This window comes from Acanthopagrus latus, chromosome 2 (assembly GCF_904848185.1).
Source record: "Acanthopagrus latus isolate v.2019 chromosome 2, fAcaLat1.1, whole genome shotgun sequence".
Classification (NCBI taxonomy): domain Eukaryota; kingdom Metazoa; phylum Chordata; class Actinopteri; order Spariformes; family Sparidae; genus Acanthopagrus; species Acanthopagrus latus.
In genome coordinates this window covers 15635835-15653324 of record NC_051040.1, presented here as the reverse complement: position 1 = coordinate 15653324, position 17490 = coordinate 15635835, and the positions used below count along the sequence as shown (strand labels likewise).

The following is a 17490-nucleotide window of genomic DNA, read 5'->3' as shown; positions in this document are numbered from 1 at the left end:
CAGAAAACTGAGGGATTTCCCACATGGATGCAGCGATGAGCGTACTGTGTGCCTAACACATAAATCCATATATTGACTGGATTGTTTCGGCTGAATTAGTCTGGTTTGATACATTAAACACTCACACATTAACACTCGCGTTCAAGGACACGTTCATCCCATTCCCATGCGCCCCTTTTTGTTCCCCCCATCCTACCATCTCCCCTTCCCCTCCCTCCTCCATCACCATGGCAACACAGAATGCCACAGCGATGATGTCACCCTCCCTCATACAAACACAAGCATTACCTCATCACCTCATGCTAAGCCCCCCTTCAGTCCCTCTCTCTCTATCTGTCCCCGTCACCTTGGCAAACACAAGCTTAGCAGCCTCCACCACTTGTTTGTTGCTACAGTTAAAAGAGCTCAAACACAGTAGAGGGAAGCAGCTGGTGCATTTTAAACAGTCGCTATAATGGCGCCCTCTATAGCCTCGGCTCTGCACTGGCTGCTGAATAAATGTTTCAGACTGTGGGAGACAATCTCTTTATTTGAGGCCCGGTGGTCTATTCAGCTGGTAAACAGGAGCCGTGGCAGCCCGTGAGTGAACGATGTGCACAGCAGCAGTTTCCTTTGTGGCTGTTAAGCCGCCCTGACCGGCTGATAGTCAGTCTGAGGCCGTCTCACTTGTTCCACTGCGGGGGAAGCGATAAAAGGTTTCGGCGAGCTCTGGGAACCATAATGAGTTTTGTTCAGCAGGTTTCAGGAGCAACTGCAGAGCTCATGTTCCTTATCACAAGTCTTTAACTGAAGAAGTCTGTTTCTCCAACAGCTCGAACACAAACAGAGGATACTGATACAGGAAGTGAACCTGGTGGTGGAGTGGGGTGAAAGCCGCACCAGTGATTCAGTTCAGGTAGCAGGAGATCATTTCCATGTAGAGCTGAGTGATAAAATAAAAAGCAGGTGAGGCTGCGGAAAGGGAAGGCTCAAATTTGACCAACAATAATACTCATTTTAACAACCACAGACAACACCGGTACTAACAAAGCCATTTATCATCATTTATTAATCGGAGCATTCACAAACTATTGTTTTTTATCTTTTGAAATATTCTGTCGTTTGGCCGCTGGGATAAACAAATTTCCCCGTCTGCGGGATATTAAAGAATTTCTGATTCTGATTTTGTAAAGAAAGTAATGTAACATGATCAAGCAGCCACCTAATAATGAAAAGTCAGGATCAGCATGCACTTCTACAATTATACAACAGAATGCAGCATGTTTTTCGATGATTCGGTATTTCAATGTGTTTGACGTGACAGCAAATGTTTTATGAATTCATCAAGGAAAAGTACAAAAGTGACAGGCCTCACAAAGTAGAGCGAGAAACAAGGGTGTTAATCTTCCTCTCTTTAATCACATGTAGGGTTTAAGTCTGGAGGCTATCGGCTCCGAACGCGACAGAATTGAATTTTCAAAGTGTGATTAAAGTATTGTAGTGGGAACCAAAGGTTGGAGCTCAGGAACAGGTGATTAATCAAACCCCACCAACACACAGGACGACTTTCCTTTCACCTCTCTGAAAATGTTATCAGCAGGTTTGAAGCCTGGGATATTGCAGTGAGGGGGAGGAGGAGGAAGAGCAGGAGGAGGAAGAGGAGTCCTTTGTGCAAACAGAGCAAAGTGTCACGAGGACAGAGTAACATGTCAGAAGTCGAACGGGTTAAATAAAGAGAACTTTGATGCAAATAATGACGAACAATGACAAAAGTTTTGTCGACACATCATGTGTCATATCTCACTAAGTTTAGTCTTTCTCACTAAATTTATGTGTTTTGATTGTATGTTTTATGAAATATCATATCAACAACTGATACCTCAGAGGGAAAATGTAGGTGCATAGTACAACAGTTTAAGGTTTAAGGTGGTTACAGGGAGTAAAAATCTGTGAGAAGATTTGACTTTTGCTCCTTAACAATAATTATTTTGATGTAAGGTTGTCGGAAGACCCCTTTTTGATCTTTCATAGAGACGAACAGACCAACAACCACATCAATCACAAACGTTGTCTGCTTAGTAAATATGCATAAATCTAAGTGTGCACAGCCAATTTCCTTTACATGTTGTACGCCTGTACGCATGTTATTTCTGGCTTCTTTGGAATAAAAAAAGACCAACCAGACATCCAGTGAGATGAACAAATGAGTTTTCCCCTTTGACAGCCTGCTTATGCTGGATAACATGCTTATCTGCTTTCACACACACACACACACACACACACACACACACACACACACACACACACACACACACACACACACACACACACACACACACACACTGCATCCCGAGATACAATATCAAAAAACTAAAATTACTCTCTTGCGGTTGTTTGCCTCGGCACACCACCCATGTTGCTGTTCCTGAGCTGCGCACAACACAACATAATGTAACATAATCATGAAGTAGTGATGTTGACCTTTGACTTTGTGGATCTAAACTGTCGACAAAGCACCATCATTTTACTCTACAAGTCATTTGTGTAGATTTGGTTGTTATTGTATGAATTGGTGAGTAAATGTGTTTTGTGAGGTCACAGCAGTGGCTGACTCCGGATGTTTGAGGGGTAGGGGCAAAAAAAAAAAAAAAAAAAAAAAAAGATAAAAAGGTGGGGCAGTAGTACACAGAAGTTGTGACGGATCTCTAGTAAAGAGAAGGGACTTCACTATTTTGTCTGCTGGATACCCACCAGTGGGTCACAGTGGCCTTGACCTTTGACCTTTTACCTAGAGTCCATGTGGATGCTTGTGCCAAAGAAGTTCCCTCAAGAAAAGTTATTGAGTTATTGTGTTAGGACAGATGAAAAAACCAACAGATGAATACTACGGAGGCATAAAAAAATATGGTACAATCGTCTCTACAGCCGAGTCATCCTTCAGTCAACAGCAACATGAAGCTGATGATGCCAGCTGACTGATATTAATGGGAAAGAAACGCTCAGTTATAATAATGACAATAAAGTGTGACACAGGTAGGACAGCAGTGTTTGATTCATTGAAGAAGAGGGAAGTCGCTAACAGACAAGAGTTTGTGGATCCACAAACACAGAAGCGAGTGGAGACATTAGGGAAGTGAGAGACAACTGAATGAGACGTGGAGTCCTGTAAATCACCCAAACACACACAGTCACACACAGTGACTCACTTAAGAATATTACCAGATAACGTAGATCTGAGTGAAGACAGTTAGTGTAATTTCTGCATTTCAAACACTGAATGGTGAAGTGATGAAGTTACTTTACTTTTCTGTCAGCAAAGAGCTTCTGTGTGAAAACATTTAGGGAGATGAGAGACACCTGATCCACCTGACTGGCCACAGAAGCAACAGAGCAGATAATCTGGGTTCATATGAAGAGCTAAAACTGTACCAGTGAACAAACATAACCGTGATCTAGTTTCTCAGCTGGGATGATTTGTTGAAAAACTTTACAAATGAGAGGCTTCCAATATAGTTTTAGGGGAGGCTCAGGAAAATCACTTTCAGTAGTTATTACATTAAATATCAAGAGGAAATCACACAGAATAGACTAAACATGTGTGATTTGGTTAAAGACATACAGCAGCTTTAGGGAATATACAGTTTTTTTCATTTTGTAAGAGTTTTATCTAATAGATGCTCAATTGTTTAACATCTATTGGATAATGTACCATTCACGTTGCCATCGAGAAATTAGGTGAAATTAAGCAAGAAAGTCTCAGAGAACTTTTTTAATATGGTCTAAACTAATTATGAATGCATCAAGAAATGATCTGGCAAATTAATCAATAATGAAAATAATTGTCTATTGCAACTTCTATATAAGAAAACAAGAAAATATCTTCAAATTATATGAACTGAAAATGTGGCAAAATGTGCTATTATCTCCCTTTAACAACAGAGCATCAACTATTAGCTGGTTAATTGGTTAAAAAGCAATTTCTTTAAGCAAAAATGCCAAACATCTGATGGTTCTCAGATGTTTTGTTGGGGAGTTTTGGACTGTTGGGGTAATTTTTCACCAATTTTTGCATTTTATAGACAAAATAATTACTGTATTAATCAAGATAATATTTGGGCAGATTATCAAATATCAAACAGAATCATTATTTTTTGCCTGTTCAACAAAATGCAAAACTGATTTGAAACAAATTCAAACAACAGGGACAAAATGTCCCTGCAGTGCTCGGAATACTGGAAAGTTTGAATATCTTTGACTCCATGACGACAAGGCAAACTCCATCCAGTGAGTAAGAGCATGTGATGTGACCAAAACCCCCAGAACAAGCTACAGAGTTGAGTTTCCCTGGTACACTTACTTTCTGTGTGGCTTCTTGCTGTGTCGGCTCTTTGCTGACATGTTGCCTGTGGGAGCGTCGGCCTTGTTTTGACAGACAGAAGACCGACTCATGTCAGCAGCTCCACCAGCCTCGCTGTCACGACCATCAGTGTCTCTGTCTCTCCCTTCCTCTACTTCCTCTCTCACTGCAGCTGCACTCGGGGGTCACGCTTCTCCATCGACTATTTCCTGTCCTCTAACCCAACCTTCCTCATGGCTGCTCATTTCTTCTTTTTGACCTTGTGAAGTCTCTGCACAGACTCCACCCCATGTAATGTGAACGGCCCGTTTCCTGCACTCTTCGATACAGTTCTCAAATCAGATTGTCCAATTATCTATCCTCTATTAAAGCTCGTCCATCCACTCTAACCTCATCTGACTTCCTCGTAGGAGCCCAGAGGTTTTCTGAGGAAGAGAGTAGAAACAAAACAAACTAGCTGAGCAAGATCGTCCACACTTTCATCGACTGCATCGACCCGAGTCATGCTTGGATTGATGCGAGTCATCTCAATCCAAGCACACACTGGAGCAGGCTCAATGCTAATGTATAAAGTAGCTCATTATTTATCGATATATACACGTCGATAAATAAATTAAGAAGTTTTAGAGACTCAGTGTCCCCGTCACATAGTTTGCCAAGTGTTGTCTAAAAACATAACTGGAAGGCAGCTATGCTTAAAATACTTTAGTAAAGATGAGTGAAGATTAAATATAGAAATAAAATGCAATCTTTCCACCAAAGCCACATTTCTAAAGTTGTCAGATATATATATTTTTTTTAATTAAATTAACCATTTGAGGCCCGAAAAGGGTCAAATTATTGAGTAATTCATAGAGGAAACGGCAGATAATGGACCATTAATCATCCAGCAACCCCTCAGATTTATCTTGTGACTCTTTGGAGCGGCCTGACATTTAGGTTGGTAACCACCAGACTAATGTAAATGTTACATTTACCTCATAATCATATGCTGAAGCAGTAAACTTGTCTGTTTGAGTATGATTTTAAGAGCACAGCCTTCACTTGTATTGGCGCATTTTCACAGTTACAGTGAGTTTAAGAGTGTCAAGGGAAAAAAAATCATGAAATGACGGAGGTGGAACCCCAAATAGCCACATGTCACCATAGCAACAATCTCTAAAGAATTATACATACATACACGTGGCATCAGGTTGTACAAACATGTTCAAGTGTCAAGTTTTATTTAAACATGAAGACTGAAAATCACACAATCTGCTTTACAATCTAAAAGAATTATTCACATTTCTGTCTTCACTCAGGACCCTGAAATGTTCTCAGTTAAAATTAGATAATTTAAAATTTTCTACATTCATATTATTTTTTCCAAATACATTCTGCCGATCCGAGGTGGAAATAATGTTAATTTTAGTTCCCTCTAGTGTTGACATCATTTTAATCGCTTTAATTTGGCACAGTTTTACTCTGTGTGTTGCATTTGATACATTAAACTCAACACTAGTTCTGCAACTGAGAATCAATTCCTTGGACGATTAAAATTTTAATTGATGGATTAGTTGCTTTATCTATCAAATATCAAAAAATAGTGAAAGAAATGCTTCCGACAAAGCATCACTGCTGAAAAATGACCAAATGTGTTAATAATAATCAATTATCATACTAGTCAATTAATCGTCTAATTGCTGCAGCTCTACTGAACATCACTCAAACTCGAAGCGGTTCAGATCAACAAACAAAGCTTTGTGTACGAACGCTCCTCTGCGGTGATTATTTATAGCACCTCTGTGCTCGTTTGCATGTACTGTATTAGCATATATAATAACTATAATAAATCCAGTCTCACCTCATTAACGCCACTGAATCGTCAACGCTGTGGGAGTTCAGTGTCGAGGTCACATGTTAAGATTTATCTACTGAGTCAGTAAACAATCCGACAACCGTGAATCATCAATCCTCTGAGTCCTGCAGCCTCTGTTGCCAGGCAGACTTCTTCTGCAGGTAGAAACAGCTGAGTCACTGCAGCCCTTTATGCTGTCTGTTTCTGAGCGACTGTAGCACAGAGCTGGAAAGCAGATGAGATTTCACTTCCACATCTGCTGGTGATAAATCTTTTGTTTTGGCTCTCCGTTTTATCAGAAGCATTTTTGCTTGATGGTGGCGATAATGTTGTTCCCGCAGGCATGAATCAGGGCATAGAGGGACAAGTCGGAGATAAAAAAAAAAAAACATGTGTCCTGCAGCACAGGAGGGCAGCTGCAAGCTTTGTGTTGGCTCGTCCTTGAGAAAGAGCAACCTTTCTCAAACTAAATATTTCATTACAGCTGTGTATTTATTCGTTAGTGCGACTGCAGAATATCTGAGCACATGCGTGTGAATGCATCAGAGACATTAGAAAACTGCAGATTCTTTATCACACACGTCATCAGTAGATATACAGTGGGTGTAAAAAAAATGAAGTTGTTGGCTAAAGTGCTAACGAAGCACAAGCCTCTGTCGTCCTTTGGGATGAGAGTCGAGCAGAAATAGTTTTATCCAGAGCAGGACGGTGCTGCACTGAGCTGCAGAGACACTGCAGCATGACACAAGTTTTCCGAGTAAAAAATAAACAAGAGGATGATTTTCTGTTGCTGTTTTATTGTCAATGTCACTACAGAAAAGTGGAAGTGAAAATGAGCATATTAATTTGTAACAATGTGATTAAGACCGCATAAAATTTAGATAATGACTAACGTCGAAAATAAAATGAATGAATTAAAAGTGGGAGGCTGACAAGCGCAAAACTATGAATCCTCTTATTCCTCATTCCCGAGAGGCAACGTGAGGTTGATCCGACTCCAGAGTGCTGTCATTATGATGCTACACACCTACTTATTACATCTGCTGTCTTTTCTCAAATGTCAAGAGGTACTTTAACTTAATCCCCTAAAATCAGCGGTGAAGGCACTAACACTTACTGAGAAGCACCAAGAAAGCCTCTAACCTGAGTCCTCGCAGGCTTCTCAGGATCAACGTGTGGATAAATAATTAAAATAACAAAACACTGTGTGAAGCGGAAGAGAATCGAGGTTGTAGTCACACTGAAGAACAGTCAGGAAGATAAAAATAGGAAAACAAAATAACAACTGTTATTAATAAAAATAAACCTTTTCCACAGAAGACAGTTTGACACGTCACAGTAGGAAAATCACAGCTGTAAATAATACAATTAATTCCATGAAGCTGCTTGAGTTTTATGTTCCTGGTGTTATGTCACACTGTCATGACATCCTGGGAAACTGAATCATTAGATAATATTATTAGAAACACCTGGGGGGTGTTTCTAATAATATCGTCAAAATATTGTTTGACGATATGAAACTGGACAACCACACTGTACAAATCTATTATTAGCAAAGATGTAATGAAAGTTTAATTCACACCATATTAATGATAGTCTACCCATGATTCTTCATAAAATGTGAGCACGATATACTAACGCTCACTGTGCAGCATCCATCTACAATATTGCTCATTGTGGTTCATCATAATATTGGTTGTTGGGATCTTGTCACTCCTGAGTCAATGTGGAGGAATCACTGTGGTCTCTGGTGATCTGGGATGAGAATGTGTGACTATATACCTAATATTAAAACACACTGGTAAGTTAGCTACACATGTTATTCCAGTTTATTATGTCACATACTCATAACACTATATGTTGTAGGGGGTCCCTGCTCTGCATCTCTGTATCTGAGAAACGTTGAAGACCCCTAATCTAAATCTACAACCAAAACATAAGTGTTGGTAAATTACCTCCCTGCAAAGGAAAAGTATGAGTCAGTCTGGAAACTGTGATGTTTGTTTGCGACTGATAGTCTGGGAAATCATTCTAACGTTCGGCTGTGTTGGGTTTGTTTACAGTAACGCCTGTCTGAATAATGTGGGGAGTACGTGGTGAAATGTTATCTTCACAGGAACAAGGGCCACACATAGTTCTGATAAAAGATCATTTTCCTTGATATTTACGTTATTTTGCCAGCATCTGTGGCATCGCTCCAATCTGTGTCATGTTTATTCAAAACCACTGGGACATATTTTCTGGTCATGTTTGCTGCTCGGTTCTTCTTCTGTTTATCATAAACAAACTACTGCTGCAGTCTGTTTTACTGTCCTAGAGAATTTTTTTCCCAGGAAAGCGCATATCAACGTAGATATAGTGTTGTCAAATCTGTATTCAGGTTACATTTTCTGGGAAACTGGCAATAGAGTACTAAAACTGAGATGTATTTAGAGAAAAATGTCTCTAAAATCAAGAAAATACTGCATGTCGCCCATCAGAGGTCAAAGAAAAACTACATTTTCTCACACAGCTGTCTGAAACGATTCCATAAAACTGTTAAACTAAACAGTCTAATCGTTAGGTGATGCATCAGATCAACATAGACCGAGCTGGTCATTTAGTGTTCTCAGTCTCAGTGAGAACAAGGTTTCATTTCCCATGAAGGCTGCAGAATGTACAGAGAGCTGCTGCTATTTTCTGAGATGTTTTTCTCTGCACCCCTGGGACTTCATACAGTCCCCAAATAACACTCTGGGCACTTTAAATTTAACATTCCCCTCTTCTCTTCTCATCTGCGCTTCCTTTTTCACTGGAGTAACACTGCGTCGGCCCTGCTCCATTTCCACAAGTCAGTTTTCCACAAAAGTCTTGTCTCGAGTAGGGAAGCCATCTTAAATCCGCCTTTTCTGTGACAATCCAGCACTCCTTCAGGATTTGGATCTGGGTCAAAAAATTATTCCTTCTCATTTCTAGACACGGTGATGTACACAGAGGATGATTTCTAGGAGGGTGCAACACTTTTTCCAGCCTTAATTACTCACATGGCTTTACTCCTGACAGTTCAACAGCTCTGCAGTGTGTTGTGTCACTGTGTGGTGGGCAGAAGGGCTGATATCCGACACCTCTGAAGGAGTGAGATGGAGCTGGCTCACATCTGAATCACCCAACACAAGACTGATGTGATGGTGCGGTTACAAAGAGATGCAAAGTAGTGCTTTTAAGTGCATAAATATGCCAACAAACAAAGGTGCGCAGAGTTCACACACTCAGTAGAGAGAAATGAAAAAATGCAAACGCTTCAAAATAAGATATCCTGCTGAGGCAGCCAGATGTAACTCCCTATCTGTACTCTCTCATCACACACAGACACACACACACACACAGACACACACACACACACACACACCACAAAACCATTGTGGACGCTGCTCTGAGCCCAGATATCCTCCTCCTCAGATTTCCCATTCAGACATCCGGCTGTCCGGGGGAAATCATTAATGACACAGAGAGCGCTGAGTTTTCCACACAGCCGATCTGTCCACCAGCTCACATTAACACAGAGAAAGGACGACTGACGTGCATCAAAGTCTGTTCACAGGTGTTCAAGGGTAACACTGCACGTGTGGGGAACATTTTCACGAAACCTTTTGTGGCTCCGGAGGGAGGCTGCATGAAATCTGATCAACTGGGTCTGACGACTGAAGAATTTTAGATTCAATATAATCTGTGGCTGTGGAGTAAAACAGAAGTGAGAGTACCAGACCTCTGCAGTCTGCTCCTCATCTCTGCTGTAGGCTAACATCCAAAGGCAACATTAGAAGCTGCTAGCATAAAAACACAGAAGAACTTGGAAATCTCCAGCTTCCTACTAGAAAAAGACTAATTTAATGCCACTCAAAGTTGAAAATTCCTACTCGTAAACTCGTTGCACATCTGTCTTTCTGACTTCATGACGGAACAGCTGTCCAGATGCCACATTGCACTGGCAGCAACCACGGAAAGTGAATACAGTAGGATGTATTTGTAGATGACAGTATTTTTATAAGGCTACAGACTGGAATATTTAGATAGTTTTCAGCTATTAAAGCGCTGTAAAACAAATGTGTTATGGCCGTACTTGCCAACCTTGAGACCTCAAAAACAGGGATGATTTCAGTACCAGACGGACTGTGTTTCCTGCATAAGTAAAATGCAACAGCATTTTTATTTCAAATAATTACTCTACCTTGAGCATTGACTTGCATAAATGTGTGGCATTAAGTAATATTCATCACTTTTCATCCATTCATTTATAATTGTACTGCCCCTTAGAGAGTCTGTACACGTCACTGCCCTGTTTGTCAGCCTCTTGATGGGGATTAGCATGGCAGATTTTACAGCCCCTTTCCTTTAAAGCTTTACGTAAGAATCGGGAATACTTCTCCCCAAGGGCATCTGGAACTTGTTCAAATATTCTATCGCCTCTTCATTTCGCTGTCTCTCACTAAATGAGGAGGACGAGGCACAACAATACAGCAGACTACACGCTGCACAGTGCCAGAACCAGGTTGTGGGAAATAAAAAATGGTAAAATGTGTTAAAGTTTGTCATAAATTGGAAGAAAAATGGGAAAATTGTAGGCCAAAGAGGAGAGAGAGATATCATTTTGTCACAATCAGCCAAGTGTCTTTGTTGTCTCTTGGCGTTGATCACATGAAGGTCCGAAACTTTTTATTTTGGCTTTGACTAAAGCATCGCATAAATCTCTGACTTAACTGACAGTGGTTGTGTTGTGGGTAATGCAGGCACTACGTTCTGATAAGGAGGAAGAATGTGCAGATGATAAAAGAGCCGCCCTGTTAATGTGTAACAGTCTATTTGTACAAAGAGACAGTAAAATATAACAGACTGCACTTTTAAATTACAGCTTTTTTTCTTTCAGAGGGTAAAGGTAAACAACGACAAGCTGCCTCAGTTACAACTCCTCGACGAGAGGTTGTTTTCATCTCCGGCTCATCAGAAACAAGGTCAGCTTGACGTGAGACGTGAGAGACGGAGAGAAAAGAGATATTACATAAGATCATCAGAAACAAAAACTGCTGCTGCAACAACAACAACAACATCTGTGTCCTATTAATAGAACTGCGGTGTGAAGCCTGCCCCACTTTTAAAGTAAATAACTTCTCGTCAAGTTAACAAGTTTATCAGCACTAATGGGAATTACCTGTCATAGAGTTGACTAATATTTATGCTGTAGTGTCATGACGGCGATTAAAAACAACTCTGAGCGTGACACCATGTCAGGGTGTTTTATGTGGGAGAAAATTAATCAAAAAACAAACAAACAAACAAAACAGCGTTATTTATTATCATGTATGTGTTACGGAGGGCCATGTAACATGATAATAAATATTTGTCTTTATCTTCATTTAATAAAGGGGAATTCCTCCATAAAAACTGTTCATATGGTTCCTCGGACTTCCAAATGCTGTCTAAGAATCTAACATCTCATAAAAAGGACCTGACGCCGCCCTCGACTGATGGAAGTCTCAAATTCCAGTTTAGTAATCGATGGCAATTAGTGAGTCTCAACCATCTGTGAGCCCTTTTTTTTATTCCTGTGCTCAGATGTAGCATGTCATCCGACCTGAGGGGACGATATTGTTCTGAAGTTTCAGTGACGCCTGAACTTTAAATCTAAACTAAATTTTAACCCATCTGTTTCAATGTCTGGATTTGTGCAAAAAAACCTCCATTATCATGACTGATTTAAATGGACCATAACCTGCTCCACTCTCGATTACTCTTAATCTACAGGATGAGAAGATCCTTCACCTGTTTAAGAAAATGGAAATTTGATCATCTGCAATTCTGTAATGACCATGCAAACTCTTTTAGAAGATGAAGAAGAAGTGCGATACGACTGAAAGCTCCAAAACAACTACTCATTGGACCAAATATTCATCCTTGACTGGCAGTGGTTGTATAATATAACAAATCAATAACAAATATGATCTGTGCATTGTTTTTAAAATGGATCTTCAGCTGCAGCCCGAGACAAGATCTGTGCTCAGTGTTAAACCGCAACATATGGGTTAAAATTTTAAAATGTGAATAGATTTCTTTCACGCAGACACACATGAGATCTCACTGCCCACACACACAATGTGCTGCAGTCTAATGCTTCAGTTTCGAAGTGTCAGATCTGCAGACTTACAAACGTGGCACCTCATGTGAAGAGAAACCTGCCGGAGACTGAAACACAAACCTGCCTATTCTTCTCCTCCAAACAAAACCCTTTGGAAAGTAAAACCAAACACACCAGCTGCTGCTGCGGAAATGATCACCATGGAGGCAGCTGGAGCTCCACAGAACAGAAACTACATTTCTTAATGATTTATTAGGAGAGAAAAATCAAAGCAAATGATCGATAATGCCTTTAAAATTCTATGTGTGTCTCGACACGTGTGGTAAAGAATGACGTGAAATTAATGAGCTTCTGTTTAGTATCAGTACGATACTAAAAAGGAGGAGAGTTTATTATGAGCCAGCCGAGACCAGTTCAGTTTATCTGCTTCTTCTGGTTCTGCGTCTCTGGTGCCTGAAGGCTAACCGTTTGTAGAGATGTTTACAGGTGAAGGTGAGTCACAGAGTTTGGTAATAACGCAGAGTGATGTCAGAGGTTTGACGTTCACATGTTCAAGCAGCATGGAGGCCAGAAACCATCTGAACTGAGACCTTTTGTTGGCTCAGACCAGAACTCTGTTAACAGTATCCAAATAATGTGATCAGCTCAAACACAATACAAACAGCAAAGACTCATGAAAAAGAATAAGGTAAGTAATTCAAGTTAATGTGAACTCGTTACATGTCTGTGATGGCGTGTCATTCGTGGTGACGTTGTGTCGATCGTACCTGAAGCAGACGGTGTGCCAGTCAGTGTTGAGGGCCTGGAGGTACTGATCATCGTAGATCCTCTGTTTGCATCCCGCACAGATGGGCAAACTTCCTCCAGCTGGAACAAAAACACAAGGTCAAAGGATGCTCTGATATCAATAACAGCTCTTTGATGAGATGTAATAATTGCTGATGTGTTTGCATGTTATTTCTGTCCATACGCTTTCAATGCAAATCATCACCTCCAGTGAATCTCAAACATGCACTGATGTCGGCAGGCAGGAAGTTTTAATGACAGTATAACTCAGCGGGGTGCGACGACTGACCTTCTAATGAAAAGTCTGTAGTGTTTGGTATCATATTATTTAGTGAAGTAATAAAAAACATGACATTTTGCCTCCAATTCTAGGATAACATTTAAACATAAATAAACTTAACTTCCTGTATTTAGGAGAGTTTGGGCTAATTGTTTTTTCTTTTTACTGTTTTTAGGCCTTTAAAGTGATTTTGGTATCATTGCAACTAAAAATGTAAACTTACAACACAAAATATATAATAACTAATATAATAAAAAAAAGAGATCCTGTGGAAAACACAGAAACGTGTGTCTTCAACAGATGCGTTTCTCCTTTGACTTAAACACAGTTTGATAAGACCTGCTTCCATGAGATGATCATCCCTCTCTAATGAGGAAAATGTTCATTATGATTAGAGTTTCAGGAAAAAGTAATTTCGCAGAGTGGGAACAAGTAATTCTGTTATGCATTAAAGTGAGAGCAGCAGTGGGTGTCTTGTGCTGATATAAATCTGTCCATTGGAAAAGGACGAGCTGACAGCCGCAGACAGCAGATGTTTCAGCAGATATTTCTGGAACTCATTTGTCTGAGAAACTGAGAAACTGCAGGAGGTAGTGAAGCAGCGATACACTGAGAGGTGAAGTACTGACAGACATAAACACGGCTGCTGGTTAATGATCCTTTTTCTGTTTGCAAGTGTGTGTGTCTGCTGTGGGCAGGACAAAAATCTGTGAGAGGAAGGGGCCCAGGATGAACACTGTAACTTCCTCCTGTTATTCCTCCACTGCTTGACTTTTATCAGCATCACGTCTGAGTTCTTTCACTCCTCACTCCCTAAAATATCTACATTTCAAATACTGTCTGAGAGCCTAACACTTGGAATGTCATTCAAAACCTGGAAATGGACGTCTTCATCTTTTCAGTATAAAAGCATAAATCATTTTGCCATTAAAAACTGTTTTTTTTTTAGGTTGAAACAATAAGTTTGAGACCTGATCTGAAGGTTCAACACATCCCAACAACAACTGATTCTTACATCACACACAACATCTGGATTAGAGCCTGACCGTTTTATCGGCGGGCCGATATTTAAATCACCAAATATTTGTATCAGTATCGGCCTTAAAAATCCTTTATTGGTCGAGCTCTAATCTGGATATCTGGATGCATCGAAAGATAAGGCATCTTTGCAGTCTTGATCATTCATCCATCCATCTATTAAAAAGCTTTGCTGGCTGAGGTTCTGTGCTGTCAGCTCTTTGCCAGCTCAGTGAGCGGCCCTGCTGTTGTAGTTTTATTGATCACTCTGGCTGGTAGGCAGGTCTGCTTTGTGCTGATGCCTTACCTCTTCATTAATTAATATTCTTCACCTCATCTCTTTATTATGGAGCATTTCGCTCCCTGATAATGGTGCCCTCTTGAACTGTCTGGTCTCAGAGAGTACCTCAGTGAAGACACATAAACACACACTTGTATAACCTGTGCAGGTGTGGGACAGAGCGACTCAGCCCCCTCCTTGCTTATCGCTCAGAGAAAACTTGCAGCAGTTCCTCTTTCAGATGAGCTAAACTCGCTGTAATGCAAAGTGAGTCACCACATAATAGGTCTATTGTGAGGTTCAGTGAACCTGACTGACAGCTACAGCACACAGAGAGGGCGGTAGCTCTAAATGTATATGCAGTGACATTGAATAATAAAGCGGAAGCTGAACAATAATTCACAGTGAAAAAACCCAAGTTGAATATATACATGTAGTATTTATGAGCTGATTTTTCATTATTTCAAAGGCTTTTAGAGAAGAAATTAAAACTCAGAATATTAACAATGTTAATGAGGTAATAATCTCTCTTTCCATAACTGAATAAACAAGCTGCTCTCAAAGGAAAATAAGACCCCAGGAAAAATGTTTGATGCTAGAGAGGTGGCAGGGTTCGCCATATATAAACAAAGTAAAACAGTGTGAATCTGTGTTTTCCTTTAAGGTCAGTTTGTTTATTCAGTCATGAATTTGTTCATTTTGTTTGTTTAGGCATAAAAAAATTCTGTCAATGAAGATCCTTCTCTTCTGATTAAAATGTCTTCCCCAAAACTACGTAGTGCTCCTTTAAAGACCATATAAAGTAAAATAATTCTAAAAACTACAATGATAAAGTCATTTATCGATAAAGAAACACTGACAACACCCCAAATTTAATTTCCAATATGAATTCCAGGTTTGAAACCACTGTTCTGGAAAGACCTCTCCTGTTAAAGGTGCACTGCGTAGTTTTGAAAAGGAAATTCAAACTCAGGATGGTAATATGAAGGTACTGACACAAACTCAGACATGTTTGTTCAATAGAGTTCCATGAAATAATAAACAAACGGTCCTCAGAGGAGAATAAGGTCCCCGGGGCACTGAAAGGGAACTACTTAGAAGGTAAACAAAGTGAACTGTGTTGACCTTTGAGGACAGTTTATTATAAGATAATCAAATCAGTGAAAAATAAAGGTGCATTATGTAGTTCTGGGGAGGAAATTTACATCAAAAGCGAAAGATCTTTATTGACTGTTTTTACAGCTAAACAAACTAAATCAACAAACACTTGTTGTTTTCATGACTGAATTGACCTTAAAGGAGAACACGATCTCATACTGTTTTACTTTGTTTATACTTGGCGGACCCTGCCACCTTTCTAGCCTCCAACAGTGCTCTGGGGACCCTTTTTTTCCTGTGAAAACAACTTCGGTTCAGGAAAAAAAAAATCTATATTTCTGAGTATTTTCATCTCTTTTTCTGTTTAACAAAACCATAATGATACATAAAGCTGTAATCAGCTCCTGGTGCCAAAATTAATACCAGTCACATTTTAACCTTTGAACTGTAAAATGTGCAGCTTCATGTCAGTAAAATGCTCCTAATATGTTTTGTTTTATTCAAATTCAACTTCACATGACCTTTAGGTTCTGTCATGACTTCAAGCTGCAGCTTATACAATGCAGTAATTCTTCACAGACTCGTCATTTCATTCTAAAAACGTACCAGCCAGTTTATGAGCAGAACATGTGTCTGCTTTTTAAAGGATAGCCCCACAAAGTATCCCTGTCCCCGGCCTGAGGGCGAGCACTGCATCCAAACACGACGGGTGCATCAACATGGCTTCAGCTGCAGCACCCCTCGCCTGACGCTCCCTGCAGAAACACCACGGCTAAATGCGGAGTGAGTGTGCCTGGCAGGAAAGCGACGCCCAAAGTAGAAAAACAGTAAAAAGGGCTTTATGTTTGGTGCCAGTTCGGTGGAGCCCCGCACCGCACCGCTGTCCCCGCATCTCCCGCCCCGCCGCCGCCGCCGCCGTATGCATGCACCCCCAGCGGCTCCCTCCTTCCTCCACCCTCCACCCAGCGGCTCCTCACCTTCCTCCTCTCCCATGCGTTCGTCCTTCCAGGTGCAGCAGAGCAGCATCAACCTCATTCACTCTCCGACACCGAGCTCCGGGAGAGAGCCAGCCGCCTCTGGTCGACAGATAACCGGTGTCCGACCACCACCGCAGCCCGCCCGGCGGTCGTGTTGCTGTGCGTTGGTTCTTTCCCTGCGGTGCCCCCCCTCTCCCCTCCTCCTCATAGACACACACTCTCTCTCTCTCTCTTTCTCACATACACACAGCTTCTTCCTCCAGCACGTTTCTGCAGCGCTTCATTCAAGAGAGCTGCTGACCAATGAAGCTGCAGAGCCGGGGAGAGGAAGACACGGGCCCGCCAACCAGCGACACTGCCCGGTTAATGAATGCTGGTGTTGAGAGGCGGGAGGGGAGGAGGAGGGGTCAGGAGGGAGGCAGCGCAGTCATGGAGGGGTTAGTGACAACAGAATGACTACTAACATATCACAGGTTAACGCTTTTATTGTCAGATGTTTGCCAATTTCAATAAGAAAGGCAACTTTGTCGTTAAAAGGTGCATCATGTAAGAACTGGCCACCTGTTCTGTTCAATGCATGCTCAAATCTAAAAGGGGGGGCAGAAAAATACCAGAATGAATTGCAGCTAAATGTAGCTGCCATTAGCCGGTTAGCTCGGTTAGCAATGCAGCTAGAGGTCCAGTCAGTGAGATTTGTCTACTGTGGGGGAGTGCTGGTGTTTGGTTAGCATGCTGACTTGAATAGAGATCGACTCGATGTCATACATTAA

At 40.9% G+C, this 17490-nt stretch overlaps 1 protein-coding gene across 2 annotated transcripts in view; it reads right to left on the bottom strand.

Annotated features, from left to right (window-relative positions):
• Positions 1 to 17075, bottom strand: part of limk1a (LIM domain kinase 1a) — a 51819-nt gene extending 34744 nt beyond the window's left edge. Inside the window, exons 1-2 of one of the 2 annotated variants that reach the window (XM_037073863.1) lie at positions 16721 to 17075; positions 13050 to 13149 (exon numbers count right to left, since the gene is read on the bottom strand). In XM_037073863.1, the coding sequence (XP_036929758.1) occupies positions 13050 to 13149; positions 16721 to 16778 (158 nt within the window). In that variant the 5' untranslated portion in view covers positions 16779 to 17075. Of the gene's footprint in view, positions 1 to 4336; positions 4762 to 13049; positions 13150 to 16720 lie in introns of those variants that run through there. The other variant, XM_037073870.1, reaches the window with a different exon arrangement.
• Between the last annotated feature and the right edge of the window lie 415 nt (positions 17076 to 17490).